The following is a 17,040-nucleotide window of genomic DNA, read 5'->3' as shown; positions in this document are numbered from 1 at the left end:
AGCCGCCGCCGCTGCCGCTCTAGCACAGGCGGAGACACAGAGACACACAGACTCTGAGAGCAGTTTTCGTGCAACTCAAAATTAGCGCGGGCAGGTTTAACATCGATAATCGGCCGCGAAATGATCCCGGCGGCCGGGGGCACTGCCTCGGCCCCGTCGCCCTCGGTTTATATAGCTAACAAAAGAAACCAGGACCTGTCTCCAAATAGCCATCTTAGGCTTCAAGGCTAGGCAGAAGCTGTAGGCCTCAAAGAAGGGCCTATGGAGATGGATAGATCTGGGAGAGGGATCCGGATCGGCCCCGGCCCCGGCCCCCCCTGGAACCCGCGGACGTCGCTGTCCGGAACACTATTGATCCTTTTGAACTTTTTCTTTTTTTTCTTTAGTGTAAACGGACCGCGTTGAGATTTAAAAGGGGGCGACAGAGGGACTTGCGATTGGTTATTGTCCGGGCTTCAAAAACAAAACACCCCCCCCCAACAAAACAAGTGCTGCTAAATACTGGGCTCTGCTATGAAAACGCAGGGATTCAGGCAGCCCTTGGGTAGCAACTCTCAGGGATCGATCCAAACACCCCCTGATGGCTGGGGCATCTACGGATCTCTGCAGAATGGGTATTTATTTCATAGTTAGGCAAGGGTTTTCATGGACTGGGCACTTTCAGACAAGTGTGCCTGTGTTTTTAACAGGTTTCTGAGAAGAATCAGTGGGGAGAAATTGTTGAAGAGTTCAACTTTCCCAGAAGTTGTTCTAACGCTGCCTTTGCTTTAAAACAGTATTACTTACGGTGAGTAGTTTGACTTTTCCACAGTATTTGGAAATAAGGGACTTATGGGAAGGTTTTTTTTTTTTTTTTTTAACAAAGGCAAAAACAAAAAACCTTGCACACCAGTTTTTAATCTCCTGTTAATTTCAGTTTAAGAAACACTTAATATCCATAAGATGAAATTGCAAGACATTTTCTTCATCTATTTTAGGATCAATTCTATTTTTCATATAAAATAATTAAAGGTGACACCCCTCCCTCCTGTCTTGATAGACATTCTTTTGTGACGTTATTATTGATTGCTTAATTTCCACTGAGGGGCAGAGAGGTGATGCTTAGTGAAAGACTTAAGATAGTTAATGAAACTTTGTAACCTTTAGGACATTTTTTTTCTTTGTTTTGAAAACTCCAGCTTTTTAAAATTCTGACTTTCAGAATTAAAAAAACTTGTTGGGACTCTGTCATGAAGTAGCTTTTCAATGCAGTATTTCTACATAGCATAATATGTGGGTGCCTGAGATGATTGTACTTAGAATGATAGTTTGTTGAATTTCTGAGCGACTTAAATATGTTCAGTGTCTTTAGGAAAATGGGGATACTATGAAATCGGATACTATGGTTAGGATTTTCTTTCACTCCCTTTTATTTTTGGACTGCTTGGTTTGTGATATAGACCAAATGATATATTTTGTGATTTAGCTTCATTTTTTTCTCCAAGTGTTTTCTGTAGTACTATTTTCATATTGTAATTTATTATGAGGTGATCTTTTTTTTTTTTTTTTTGATCTCCCAAAGAAGATCCTTAGTTGGTTGTTATTTAAAACTAAAAAAAATTCTTTGTATTTATTGCTTTCTAATAAATTTTGACAATAGTGATATGATAACTTTCTTTTGTAATATAGTTTTCTGCCTAATTTCATTTTTGTGTTGTTACTTCAGGTGCACTTGAAGAGTTATTCTGTGTTATGTTCAGCATTCTGAAATAGGAAATGCAGTAATTGCACAGGTGTACTTTCTATTGGCTGTCTTAGATTGACTTCAGGCTTGAAACTAAAGAGTTCCCAGAACTTTGTGGAGTGGTTATTGAGTTCCACAGAAAGTCTAGAAATTATTAAATATGGTTAGTTGTTATCTACAGTGGTGTTTCTGTGTAATGGCATGTGTGTTGGGATACATTTTTAAATAAAGGGATAAGTCAAAACCAAAAACAAAACAAAATTAACCTCATAGTGTTTATTTAGTAACAGAGTGAGGAAGAGAGTTTTGTGTTTGTGATACTTGCTGATTTCCATTTCTAATACTGAGAGTTACATGTTAGTGCATATTCTGGTTTTACTCTAATCAAGTTAAACAATTAGATTTTATACTATTTAGAATGTTTGAGTGACTGAATTTTCATATTCTAAAGGTACTGCATGATATATACAGATCACCAGAGGTGTATATTTCTGAAGAATTTACATTTGTACTAAGTTTTAGGATAATCAACTACATGGGCTTCAGTTTTTTTGCATAAATTAATTATGAATAGTTTTTCCGGTTTTTCTATCTTGGGATCATATCATCCATTAGTTAAACTTATAGGTAGAATTTTTAACTATATAGTTTCAAGGTTATAAGTATTTACATTGTTTTCAGATCAGTTTGGGCTTTATGTTCTTGCTAGAAGCTGCTTTTGAACTATGTCCTTAGCTAAACTTGTTTTTCCTCCATATGTCACTCTCCAGGTTTGTTTTTGTAGGGTTGTAACTAGGCTACTAAGAAAAAAGTTGAAGCATTTGTTTTGGAAAATAAAACCATGTGAAGATTTGCATGGCTTATAAAGAAATACAAAAGAAATAGGCTGATCAAAAATTGAATACTACCAACCTTGAAAGAACTTTCCCTAGTGGTGTAATATTGCACAGTTAGAGGGTATGTATTATGCTGGGTTTTACACCCTACTCTGAAAAAGCTTAACTGGTAGACCAGGTGCCAAGCTTTAACAGTAATTTTGTTATTTAACTGTAAGAGTGCCTCTTCATAGTAAAAAATAGTAATCAAGTAACTTGATAAGTTACCTCTTTGCTACATCAAAGTGAATATGATTTCTGCTGGGTAGTAATGTAGTGTGTTTTATAAATCACAGATGTAATAATTTTTTTAATAATGAGCTTTTTTCTCTTGACCTATCGGAAGACTATCATTACATGTGTTCTCCTTACTTTACAAGTTTAGTATTTGCTCACATTCTCCTTTTACTTATTAATTGGATGGATGGCTCTTAGCCTAATATATATGATATATCTTCACAATACAGTAGACATTAAGTAGGAGCAAACTAGTATGTATATGCCGACTAGGATATATAATGTCTAACAGTTTTAATTTTTATTATAAACCTAGGCATTCAATATAGAAACTTGAGTTTATTGGTCTGCCAAAAATTAGATTGATTGCATTAAACATATATTTATGCAGTTGTAGATTGTTTACAAAAATTTCATTCTAAAATTGAAAATGCAGTTGATTTTGTAACATCATTTACTTTTTAAAAATATAAATGCTTATTTATACTATGTTAAGGTTTCTAAATATTGAGTGTTGCTTGTTTGTCTACTTTTTGTTCCTTTTTTGGCATGTATATGTTAATGTTTCCATAATGTTTTATTAAAATATCGCTAAATACAAAGAACGAATGTAATTCAGTAATATTTAATCTATTTTGAATTCAGTTTTTTAGAAATGATTTTAATGAAATATAATTGAAAATTATATGTGGTCAGATTTATGCCCAAGTATCAGTGCTCATTGTGTTCAATATTCACTTCGTGAATTTTATTTTATTTTATTTTTTGTTCTATTTTGGTACAAAGATTGGAGACAATTTGCTACTCTTATTTGGGCTAAGAATTTGAAGCTTTGGTATGAAGATTTAGGTAAATATTTCAAGTATTTAGTTGAAGAATTTTGTTTTTACTTAATGATGACAATAATACAGTTATTGTCAAGGTTAACTTGATGTTTCCTTTATAAAACTAGATTTTTTGTAATAGAGATAAAATATCTTGGGCATTAAATATTTATTGTGTAATACTATATGATGTTTTCTTGATTTAACTTAAAAGATTTAAAAAATGTATCTACCTTTAGAAAGTAACAAACTTAATTATAGTTGTGCTCACCATAGTGAATTTTAAATTGCATTGTGAATTTTTTTTTTTTTTTTTTTTTTTTGTCTGTTGAGTAAAGCCCTTTAAATTACATCAGTAGAGGGAGTTCACGTATATCTGTTAAGTGACATGAATATACTCATGATTCCATAGTTAGTGTCCACCATGTAGATCACTTGTTTTAATAGAAGCTGTTTTTTATGAATCACTTAAAGTTGAGTAAATGAATTCTTCAGAATTGAAATAAATGAATAAAGTAACACGTTGAGTTTATGAATTGCTAAACAGAACTGGATAAACATTACTCTCCTCTTTCAAGAAAGGAAAATAAAAGCTGTAAATACAGAGACTGGAAGAACAACTGAACAGCTATTCATATAAGTATTTTAAATTTAATTTTATAAGCAGCATCTCCCTGTTTTGAACAAACCCCCTTTTGATATTTTCAGATACTATGTTACATTTTTCAAAGGCACACAGACTTATTGAAAGTAGGAGTAGAAAGTGGAGAAAGTTGAAAGACTGATGAAAAGATTAGCTGCACTAGTGTGTTATGTCTTAGAATTCACGTTTTTAGTAGAAATAACTCTGCTGCTTTCCAAATTTTATTGAAGATCCAGACTGAGAAACTTTGTAATTCCCAAAATGTTTGTGCTTTTTCTCTTTCTTTCTTTCTTTCTTTTTTTTTTTTTTTTTTTTTTTTTTTTTTTTTTTTTTTTTTTTTTTCTTTCCTTTTTTTAAAATTTTTTTTTTTTTTTTTTTTTTTTTTTTTTTTTTTTTTTTTTTTTTTTTTTTTTGCATCTAAGTTTTATGCCTTAGCCATTAATTAGAAATGTCTGTTTTTGAATAGAAGCACTGTTTGTTTTGTGGTACTGGGGACTGAGCCCAAGGCCTTGTGCATGCCAGACAAATGCCCTTCCACTAAGCTGCATCCCTAGCCTAAACGTACTCTGGTATAATCTTACCTCTCTGCTCTGTTGTGGATTCAGTATTTTGATAGTTGATTGTATGTAAAATCCAGTATAAGTCTTTGGTCGAAGACCTTAGTAATAGTAGTAATACTATGGATCTTTTCGTATACTGAATAAAGGTGAAAGTTGAAAAAGGAAGGAAAAATAAAAATTTTAATTCCTTGGAATTCAAGTGCATTAGTCAGTAAGTACTTTTTGATTTGGTTTGGTTTGGTTTGGTTTGGTGTGTGGTGCTGAGGGTCAAACTCAGGGCTTCGCTTCACTCACACTAGGCAGGTGTTCTACCCCTGAGCAACACCCCCAGCTGCATTATCATTTTGTGAGATCTGCTTATTGTGCATTTTTCAGCTATACTAAAGATGAATGATCAAAAAAGGATTTTGTTTGAATTGGAATTAGAGGACGTGAGGGAGTATAGGGTAAGGGCCAGTGATTTGCTCTGCTTTTGCTTCTTTGATCTGTCATCATCATCGCCACATTCTTTGGTATTGGAGGTCAGAGTAGAAATTCCTAATTTGTGCTCTATGAAACACTGGTTTTGCTCAGATGTCTTTACAAGAAAGGCCGGATGCTTTTGAGTAGTAAAGCTAGGGCTGGGTTAAATTTTGGGACTTCTTAGAGACTTTGTTTTGTTAATGTTTGTTGTAAATCTCCAGAAAATTTGGAGATTCCCACTCTATTCATAGTAAATGGTTTTTCCTAAACACCACCATATGCTAATATAGATATGGAACCCCATGTTTTGGGAAGACCCACAAAATTTGTTGGAGCACAGTTTAGAGACATTGAGCCAGAAGGAACAGGAGTTAAGAAAAATTTTAATGTGAAAATGAGGTAATTATATGCATGTTTCTGTAATGATATACAAATAAAACTTGAAATAATTTTTAGGGAGCTGTTATTTGCTGATCTTTATCAATGACTGTGCAAAGTCATATTGGTAATTCTTGACAAATAGCGTTCTGATCAAGAGACATGATCTATCATGTGTTCATTAACAGAAAAAGAAAAAGTAAAAATAATTATTGTAGTCTAAATGCTGACAAAAAGAATTTAAACCTAGAAGATAAGTAGTGGTCCTAGTGGGTCCAGAATGGGGAAATACTGGTATTAGATGCATAATAATAGTTGTTCCTACTGTTTAAACTATAATGTGATAAAAAGACAAATGAATTGTTCACTGTTTTGGTTTTGGTGTTGTTGGGGATTTGAACCCAAGGCCTCACATTTGCTAGGCAAATGGTCTGCCACTGAGCTACAGCCTTTTGCCTTGACAAAACATTTAAGTCTCAAGACAGTGGCTTGTTTATTGGCATGATATTCCTTCCAACAAAGGAATTTATATTTAATTTTATTTGATTGGTAGTTTACTCTTTATACTTAAGATTCTTATCTGAGCCAGCAGCCTTCAAAAGTCAAGTATCTGCTTTTTATTCTTTTGTTGTTGATTCTGCATAAATGTTAAAACAAACAAAAAAACCCAGAATCTTTGTGTTAAATTTTTATTCTTAAAGTTTTCCTCTAGAGAATTATAGCAGTATTATTTATTAAGTTCTTTTGTAGAATAATAATGCTCTTGTTAATTAATAATACTAATCCTGATAAAAGCTTGTATAGAATTTCCTTCAGTTCTCAAAAATTGAAGTCATATTGTGAATTTTGATATAAGGGAAAAGCTCTTGATAAGTGATACTAGTTTAAGGGCTATTGGGGTTAAAATGGAGATGTTTGGATTAAAGATGCCTTGAAATTTTAAGTGCATTTTGTACAAAAATAAGAAGTAAAAAATGACTTGAAATTTAAAATACGTAGCATTATTTTATCAATAATGGAGCAAAAAAATAAGCTTCATTTAATTTATCCAGAAGTGTACAAAAATGCATATATCGTGATCAGTATCGATTACTAACCTATCATGAAATTTATTTGTGCATTCACATTAATATTTGGGGTCCAGCCATGGATTTAGCTTAGTGGGTGGTCCTCCTGCCTGCCTCACAAGCTCAAGGTCCCAAGTTCGATTCCCTGTACAAAAAACAAAAATAAAAAACAAATATTTGGGGTCCAGTAAAAAGAATCGTTAGAGAACAAAGTATTACTCTCAGCATTCAGGTTATCTGTGAATTTCATTGAGCTTTTAAAAAATTTTTTTCTAGTACAGGATCAAAAGTATTTTTCTGCTGGGTGTAGTGGCAGGTGCTGTAATCCTAGCACTTGGAAGCTGAGGCAGGAGGATCTTCTGGAGTTCATCGCCATCCTGGGCTACATAGTGAGTTCAAGGACAGTCTGAACTATATAGCAAGACCCTATCTCAAAAAAAAAAAAAAATTTTTTTTTTTTCTGTGAAAGTGAAAAAATTTATTTGGGCTTGTGTAGTTTTTGCATATTGTTATAATTGAGGGTAATTTGTTTTTAGACATTACATAGCCTTTTGAACTAAGTACTTTGCAGTAATCTGTTGAATTTGTATTGCATTCAAAATGACAGATACATAGTTTCCTTACCACCTAAATCTGTTTCCGGGAGTCTACCACCTAGTGTAACAGAATTTTCTGTTGGGGCCTGAGGAAGAATGTGTTGTTGATCTATTGGCTGTTTAATTTTCTGAATCTCATAACAGTTCCCTTTTCTTTTTCTCCATCATACCATTGACTTACTTAAGTAAGTAATGAGGCTATTTGTCCTTTGCCCCAAATTTTTGATTTGGTTGATCACTTCCTTCCAGTGGCAGACAACTTGTCCTCTATCTTTTGTTATTTCTTAAAAACTGATAAATGTACTGCTGGGCGTGGTGGGGCACGCCTGTAATCCCAGCACTTAGGAGGCTGAGGCAGGGGGGATCACTGTGCGTTTGAGACCAGCCTGGGCTACATAGTGAATTCCAGGTCAGTCTCAACTACATAGTGAGACCCTGTCTCAAAAAAACAAACAAACAAACAAACAAAAAAACACACACACCATGAAAACTGATATATGTAATTTGCATCTAGTTTGCAGGTTCGTTTTGCTCTTTCAGTGATGCTAAGATTTATCTGTGGTTTTTTAGGTAGGTAGACTGATATTTGGATTTTTAAAAAGAGTGCCTCAGGTGATTCTTATACTGAAGTTTAAGAACAGTTGATCTAAGTATTATGATGAAACCAATTTAGTTGCTGAGATAACTGGTTTAACTTGGCCTTAACATGTTGGCCAAGGCTACATCCAGAACAAAACCTCTTAAGTGACATCTGGTCTAGGGGCACCTGCTTAAGCTCCTAGACATGCCCAATACTTTTTCTCTGAGCTTCACAGAAGGTAACAAGAGCTCTGTTCAGTGAATGACAAAAAGCATAAATGAACTACCATTATAACTCCTCCTGATTATATCATTTGGCTTTTTAAAAATTAACTGGGAATAAGTTTTCCTTTAGTTATTCCTAATTGGAATGTTTTCTTATTAAGTAGCTCTTTCCCCTCTTACATAGAATTTTATAATATTTTACCTGAATGGGACACCATTTGTTTTATTGAATTTATGAATGCTTGACCTCTTAGGATTTTCTTGGTGTATTTCAGTACTACGTAGGAAAATTAATGTATAAATTATTGTAAAAACAGTAGTACTAATAATTGTTTTGTTTAATGCAGTATCTTCATTTTTCAAAGCAGTTTTATATATGAGATATTTTCTATTTTAAAAGCAGTTGCTGTTATTTAATTTTAAGAAAAATGACAAAAAAATTTTGTACACCACTCAAGTTTTTCTTTTTTTTTTTTTGAGGTATGTAAATTAGTTCTTTAAAAAGAGGAATAATAGGTGATGTCCAACTCCCAGTCTTAAGTGTCAGCTAGTTGCCGGCAGGAAATATATTTATGTATTTTCAGAATAGACTTTTCCCCCATTCACCTTCTCATTTCCTTCTCTGGTAGTGGGCCTACTTTACATTTTACAAAACATCTCAAATATAACTCTGTATTTTGCACAATTGCTGAATATCTTCAGATATATTCCATACTCTGTGTTTTACATTTTATTCTATCCGATTCACCCATATAGGATAAATTACAAAGATGTTTTATATAAAGCAGAATTTAAATCAAATTGTACGATAATAGTGTTATTTGGATGTACATCTTGTTACATATAAAACATGGCAAGTATTTATAGTTCCCATATGTCTTAATTCTTAGTATTACACTTGATAAATTTTTTCTTATAGTATCCAATGACCAGTTGCTTTGTGCACAAAGCTGTTGTTTATTATATACTTTTAACATATCTTTAAAATTTTTAATTTTTATTTGTACGTGTTTGCAGCACGTAAAGGTTACATTCATCATTGGAGATTTCTTTCATAGTAAAGTGCTTTTGTGTGAAATTTTATTTTGTCCCTCTGCTGAGTGATTAATTTTAAATAAGTAAAATGTTAATATAAAAATAGCACGAGGTCAATAGGAACATTCTGTTAAAATAGGGTAAAATAGCTAAGTGTGGCCTATAATCCCAGCACTCTGAGAAGCTGAGGAGAAAGCATCCAAAGTTCTTGCCCAGTTGAGCAATTTAGCACATTACTGAGACCCTGTCTCAAAATAAGAAATAGAGAAAGAGCAGGAGGTATTGCTCAGTGTGAAGGTCCTGGGTTCAATCCCAGTACTACAGATGGATGGATGGATAGATAGTAAAATAAGGTCTGGAGACAATAGCTTGGTATTAAGAGTAATTGTTAGCATGCTTGATGCCCTAGATTTGATCCCTAGCACTACAGAAAGAAAGGAGAGGGGAGGGAGAGAAAAGAGAATTAAATTCCTTTAGGGTCCTAATTTAGGCAGTATTTAACTTATAGTACTTTGGGGATGGTGCCAAATTTACACTTGTTGATCACATTACCAAGGTAGATCACATTTTCATATAGGTTAAGCTGATGTAGTTGAGCAAGGATTGGAAATAGTACTTTGGGGATGGTGCCAAATTTACACTTGTTGATCACATTACCAAGGTAGATCACGTTTTCATATAGGTTAAGCTGATGTAGTTGAGCAAGGATTGGAACTCTTTAATTCTTAGGAGGATCCCAGTAACCTCTACCTCCAAGTGTATTCACAAGAAATAGGTGACCTTTAAAAAGTGCTTTTATTTTATACCATTAAAGAGTCAGACTTTTGGATTTCTGAGTCGTTTTTACAAGTAGCTCCACATTTCTGTGCATTGATTCAATTACCAGTAAAAACTGCATGAATTTTGCAGTAGCTTAGTTAAAAGAGAAATGGTGAACCAATTGTTTTTCTTTCTATACTGTTTTAGCTTTCTATTTATTTATTTATTTATTTTTTGTACCGGGTATTGAACTTGGGTCCTTGCTCTTGCGAGGCAGACAACAGAACCACTGAGCTAAATCCCCGGCCCCTGTTTTAGCTTTTTAAAATTGGTTTTTGCTATATGTAAACTCTTCATTATTATGTTATTTTCTTTTTTTTAATTTTTTTTATCATGCTGGTGATCGAACCCAGAATATAGGGCACATCAGGCAAGTACTTTACTACTGAGCTACTTTCCAGCTCTTAGTTATTATTTTGTCACATTTGCTTTATATTTTTCTTTTTATGTATGTGTACACACACACACACACACTCACACACACACAAACACAAACATTGCTACTATTAATGCTGTGTAATCAGTTGACATTATTACTCTTATTTATAGCATATGTTACCTAGGAATAAAAACTTTCTCTAATGTAATACAGTTATCAAAGTCAGAAAATTTAATACAGATACAATGTATGACCTAATATACAGACCTTAAGTCAAATTTCACCAACCTTCCCAAAGATGTACTTTATAGCAGTCATGCTTCCCATCCCATCTAGATCATATATTATATTTAGTTGTATTTCTAGTTCTCAAGATTTTCTAGGAATCCCAGTACTTGGGAGGCTGAGGCAGGAGGATCACTGTGTTTGAGGCCAGCCTACGCTACACACTGAGTTCAAGGCCAGTCTGAACTGCATAGCGAGACCCTGTCTCAAAATACACACACACACACAAAAAGATTTTCTGTATTTTTTTATTGATGCTACCATTTTAAACAGAATAGACCAGATGTACTGTAAAATTCACATTTGTCTGGTAATTTTTTTCAGGATCAGATTTAGATTAGGCATTTTTGGCAAGGTGTCACATGGTGTCATTGTTGCTGATAATTTATTTTGGTTAAGGTATTAGGCTTCTGGTTTCTCCATTGTGAAGTTATTTTCTCTTTTGTAATCAAGTAAGCTGTTGGTTACTTATTCTTTGAGATGAAAATATCTTGCTCACCATCACTCTTAGTTTTAATGAGCGTTGTTGTTTCTTGCTTGAATCGTTTTACTAGTGTGATATATGTATAATATTTATTTTCTAACTGTATTCTTTCTACTTTTATTAGTTGCTAGTCTACAGGGCTTTGGCTAACCAACTCCAGAATCAGTTATTTTCTCTGATAGGTCCTGATTCTGTTTAGTTTTGAATGGTATATAGAAATCAAGCTCTGAATGTCAGGCAAGTTTTCTATTTCATTATTTTTTCTTGCAGACCTTTTCAAGGAAATGTATTTATTTTATATGTGTATTCTAAGAGTCACAAGGCTATGCTGACACCTCAAATTACAGTTTATACAAGTTTCTTTGTGCCTTTATCCATCCTGTGTATGTCCCTTTATGTGCCCGGGGAACCCTAATCGCCTACAGCAGTATATTTACTCATCTTCTCAGTTCTACATTATATATGGAACACTTTCAGAATCAATGTACCTATACCACTACAAAAAACAAACCTACCAGAAAGAGCTACAGATTTGTTTGCAATTCTTTGTGTGTCTAGACTTGAGGTACATTATTAGAGTGTTTTATTCAAAAAATTCACAGTGAAGCAAATTGTGGTGGTTCATACTGGTTGGCCCAGCTATTCAGGAGGCTGAGGTAGGAGGATCACTTGAGCCCAGAAGTCCTGGGGGTCCTGGTGAGATCCAGTTTAACAAAAAAAAAAAGTCATGATTGAATGATTCTCTTGGTGTTAATTGTTCAAAATACAATTAAAAAATCATACTTTTTCCATTTATATTGTTTTGTGTTTTCTTCCACATTCTTGTTTGTTTACTTTTACTAATGAATATGTAAAACACCTAAGATTCTAAAGTCAAAGTTTTAAGGAAAGGTACACTTGGAAGTTATTCTCTTTCTTATCTCTTCTATCTTATTCCTACTCATGCTTTTTGGTAACCAGTTTTCTGTTTCTGCTTATCCTTCTTGTGTTTTCTTTTCTTTCTTTCTTTTTTTTTTAGAGCCCCCTTTTCAATGAAAAAAAAACATCTTTTTTTGATATTTGCCTTCACTTAATATTTCGTGAAAATCACTGTGTAGTTCATTGAGCTGCATTCCTTTATTTTTTTTAACCACTACATAGTTTTCCATTGTGTGTCTGTATCCTAATTTGTTCAATTAATCCCTGACATAATGATTCTTAGGTTGTTTCCAATATATTAAAATTGTAACGCCAAATGAGTAATCTGCAAATATAACCGTACACAAACCTATTTTCAAATTGTTGCAGATATATCTTTAGAGTATAATACTAAAGTGAGGATTGAAGAAGCCATGGAAAAGCAAATGCATATATGTAGTTTTGTAAAAAATATTTCCAAATTTCTGTTGCATTCCCATCAGTTTATGAAAGTGCTCTTTACCACAGCTGTGCCATATGTTGTACAATGTTTTAACTTTTACCAATCTGCAAGGTTAAGAAATGCTATCTCACTGTATTTTAATTTTTGAGACTTCATAGTTTTAATATTTGGTAGTATTGTTCCTATCACAGTTTTTTTAACAAGACTTTCCTCAGTATTTGTTTTTCCTTATGAATTTTCAATTTGTTCTAGTTCCAGGAAAAAAAAAAACCTTATTTGTCTTTTTATGGGGATTGCATTATATTTATAAATTGGAAAACTGAGGTCTTGATAATACCAACTTGATCTATCCAAGTACAATGGAAGTCTTTCCATTTTATTCATCTTTTTTTGTATTGTATTATTATGCAAGCTATTGAATTTCTTTTTTATTCTAAACTGTTCTACGGAGTTTATTAGTTTTTTAATATTAGAAATTTTTCTAAGAAGGAAAGCAAAGTCATTAAACTGTTGTAGGTCATCTTAGGGGAGTTTGGAAAACATAGGGCTAGTTACAGTTATTTACACAGACATTTCTGAAAGCAACTGTAAAAAAATATGAAGTGAGGTTTGTGGTGCACAGTTCTAGTCCCACTCACTTGGGAGGCTGAGACAGGAAGATTGCTTTAGCGTATAAGTTTGAGACCAGCCGGGGCAACATCACAAGACAAAAATAAATCTTCTCTCTTAAAAAGAAAGAAAAGAAAAGGGAGAAATGATGAATCAGAAAACTTTAAGTTCAAAGACTTTCTGTGCAAGGAATGAAGACACATCTGTACCCAAATAACTATCTTACAAAAGGGAAAGTGATGAACTAATAGAAAATCTGCTTAAGCATCAGAAATACTGAAGCTCAGTTCCAGGCACAAGACTCAAAGAAATAAAGCTAGTAGGATTTATTAAAGGGAAAAATGAGAACAGACCTGCCTTTATTGAAAATTTCCTAATATCTTTTCATGGGCATGGTGTTTGGTTCTCATCCGTTTGGGAGGAAAAGTCTTTTTAGGGGATATCAGAAGACACCTTTGAGACTTAGAGGTAGCTAGCTAGATTCCCTGGGTTAAGCCATGCCTGGAGTCTACCCTTACACCTAGACATCTAGCTACAAGGGTTTAATCCAGTTGAGAGTCAACTTATTCTTTATTTTGTTTTTTCTTGAGACAGGGTCTCACTCTATAATTTTTTTCTTTTTTTTTTTTTCCTCCACTCTGTAATTTAAGCTGATCATAAACTCAGTATGTAGCCCATGCTGGCTTTGAACTCCCAGTGATCCTCTTGCCTCAGCCTCCCAAGTGCTAGGATTACAGGTGTGTGCTACCATGATTTAGTGATTCAGCTTAACTCTTGTCCTTGCCTGGATTCATCTTAATTTATGCTTAGTGACACTGTAGTTAATATAGCAACCCTAGACTTTATCTGAGAGGAAATAGAGGGAAGGAAGTTTTGATGTCTTTAGATTACTTTTGTTATCTATGTGCTCTTCTACAGTGTATTTTGCCTGGTAGAAGTGCTTTAGTTTTACTTTTTTTTTTTTTTTTTTTTGAGACAGGGTCTTGCTATGTAGCCCAGGGTGGCCTCAAACTTCATGGTGATCCTCCTGCCTCAGCCTGCCTAGTTGCTGGGATTACAGGTGTGACCCATCATGTGGGTACAAGTGCTTAGGTAGCAGTTTTTTCTTTCCTTAAATCTGGATTTTTGAGCCATAAGTAGAAAGACTTCTCACATGTTGCAGTTAAAATGGGATTTACCTCTGTACACTTTCTTGGACTAGTATGGTTTAGTTCAGATCTCAGATCATTTGGAGTTTATTCTTTTTATGATGTAAGGTATGATTGTTGTGAAGGGCAGTCTGGTAGATTTGGTAAAAGCATCTTTGGAGAAAGAAAGCATTAGCTTTCTTCACATCATCCTTATGAGAAGCAGCAGCAGTAGTAGCATTTTTTACATGTTAGCTCATGTAGTTCACCCCAAGAACCCAGTAAGTTAAATGCTATTATTCCCAGTTTCAGATGTGGAAACTAGGGCACATCTCTGACACTGGAGCTCAGTCATTTTCACTCCAGAGTCCATACACTTAACTGCTACAACATAGAATTCACAGGTCTGAGAGAAACAGGATCAGATCAAGAAACAGTAGCTGTGGACCCTGGGCCGGACTCAGGTACAGTTTAGGTTTCCCATCAGACCAGGCATAACAGAGCCCGACCAGCATCCAGGACTTTGTACTTCACACTGCTAGACTACCCTGCTTGAGGACATTGAAGTCCAGGGCTTCTCAGTTTCCCATATCAGAGTTACCTAATAGCGGAAGAGAATGAATAGCTGATGGTACTTGGTCAAGGGCTCCTTCCCAATATAGGAAATTACTTGATGTCTCTTATACTATTTTTTTCCCTAGTTTTGCATTCTTCATAATCCATATATATCTAATCACATGTACTTATAATTAATTGCTAGATAAATGGAACTTTCTAGTCAAATGGCTGCTCTGGGGAGTTGGTGATTTAATGGGTTAGAATACTTTTCACCTGGACACACTTTGACACTGTTGCATGCAAGTATGTATCCACTGTTAAAACAGCTCCAGGTACACAGTGCCCCACTCCAAGTCAGAACCAGATGCTGCTTGCCATCACAAGAACCACCACACACAGCCATGGGAACAGGCGGACAATACCCATAGCTCCAAAGATTTCTAAGTAGCAACCCAGAGAATAGAACACATACCCATAGTCGGGTGCTCATGCTGCCTGTTTTAGTTGCATCTTTTCTTTCCCTTCATATTTTCTATGCGTACTACTAGCATGTTATTTACAAATAGAGCTTTAGTTTTCTAATTTTTATATCTCCATTCTTTTTTCCAGTTGTCTATACAATGTTAAATAGTAGAGACAATGGCATTTTTCCTTACTTTGGTGCTGATCTTAATTTGATGCTTCTAGCATTTCCCCATCTAGTAAGATCCTGCCTGCTTTGTTTTTAGCTACCCCCCACCTCCCACCCCCTTTTAACTTTGGAGATTGAACTCAGGGGCCTCATGCATTTTAGAGAAGTGTTCTACCACTGAGCTACATTTCCAGCCTTTTTATTGTTTATTTTGAGACAAGATATTGCTAGTTGCCCAAGTTGACCTCATGCTTTCCATTGTCCTGCCAGCTTCCCCAGTAGCTGGGATTACAAGTGGCTTGTGATGCCACAAACTGCTACAGTCCTAATGTACAATTTTTATTGTAATAATCCTGTGATAGAATTTATTCCCATTATATGTACAATGTTAATATCTTTTGTTTAGTGATAATCTTTTGTATGTTTTAACTACTGGGTTTGGCTTTACTTTTTAAAATCTGTAGTAATTTTTATTCAAGAGGGGAGTAAATGAACATTAAATATTTTAAATCCCATTTTGTGGCTTACATTTGAATATGAATGTTTTTCTTCATGTTCCAGGAATTTAATATATAAATAAAAACTACGGTGCCAGAAAACTTTGGAGAACATTTTCTTGTTCTATCTACTCATTAAGTCTTTTACTGTTTTCTTTTTTGCTGGCCATTGCATTATTTGATATACAAAAATAAAACAATGAAATAAATCATTGTTTCATTGTTGTTTTCTCAAGGTAAGAAGTAACTGCTTTGGTTTCATAAAGTTTCCATTATAGTTATCTATCCTGTAGAGAAGAAAAGTAAAATTATACCTTAGTCAAAATCCAATATCTTATATATTTGGGTGAATTAATTCAACTCTGTCATCACTAAATTAAATGGGTTGCATTTTACATTGCATATTTAACCCTCAGCATTATAACTAAATTGATTATTAAAACTCGTCTTTTACAAGATCCCAATGATGAATGTAACTGTGTTGTATACCTAAATTGTACCAATAAATTTAATAAAGATAAGAAACTCTGCTTTTGAGAGTTGCTTGCAATATCCTTTCTTTTATATCTCCTTCATAAACTTAAGTATTTGTGTTTGCACAATACATTATATTTTCAAGCAAATCACTTGTTAATTTCTTGGTCAATTCTCTGTTAACTAATCTTACAGGAGTTTACCAAGTCTTACAAACTTTAAGGGGCTAACTTGAAGTAGACATTATGTAAACAAATTTAATATTTTATATTGGCCTTAGTAATATAGCATAAGTACCTGGAAATTTAGATGTTTAAGGATAGAAGCAAGAAGTATGTAGATGGCTATGACTGGATATGGCTGCTAAATCTATGAATTCACAGTGTGATAAGAAGATAGACTAGCCTCATGCTTTTTGGTAGAATAGAAGTCAGGAGTTTTTCCTGATAAGAGTCCTGCAGGATAAAGGGAGAGAAAAATAAAAGGCAGTTATTTTTACACTAGTCACTCAGTTTTGCTTAAAAGGAATAATTGTAGAAGATTGTTAGAGATTTCTATGAAACATGACTTTAACTTTTTTTTTTTTTTTTTTTTTTTTGGTCGTTTTTTGTTG

General features: G+C 33.9%; 1 protein-coding gene across 1 annotated transcript in view; it reads left to right on the top strand.

The window, feature by feature from the left end:
• The first annotated feature begins 120 nt into the window (after positions 1 to 120).
• Arid2 (AT-rich interaction domain 2) overlaps positions 121 to 17,040 on the top strand; it is a 158,948-nt gene continuing 142,028 nt past the window's right edge. The window contains exons 1-2 of the mRNA XM_010638385.1: positions 121 to 165; positions 690 to 787. Of these exons, the coding sequence (XP_010636687.1) occupies positions 121 to 165; positions 690 to 787 (143 nt within the window). The remainder of the gene's footprint in view (positions 166 to 689; positions 788 to 17,040) is intronic.

The sequence above is a fragment of the Fukomys damarensis genome, unplaced genomic scaffold, assembly GCF_012274545.1.
Source record: "Fukomys damarensis isolate Sample0158 unplaced genomic scaffold, DMR_v1.0_HiC HiC_scaffold_15, whole genome shotgun sequence".
Classification (NCBI taxonomy): Eukaryota; Metazoa; Chordata; class Mammalia; order Rodentia; family Bathyergidae; genus Fukomys; species Fukomys damarensis.
This window is presented reverse-complemented; position numbering and strand designations above follow the sequence as displayed.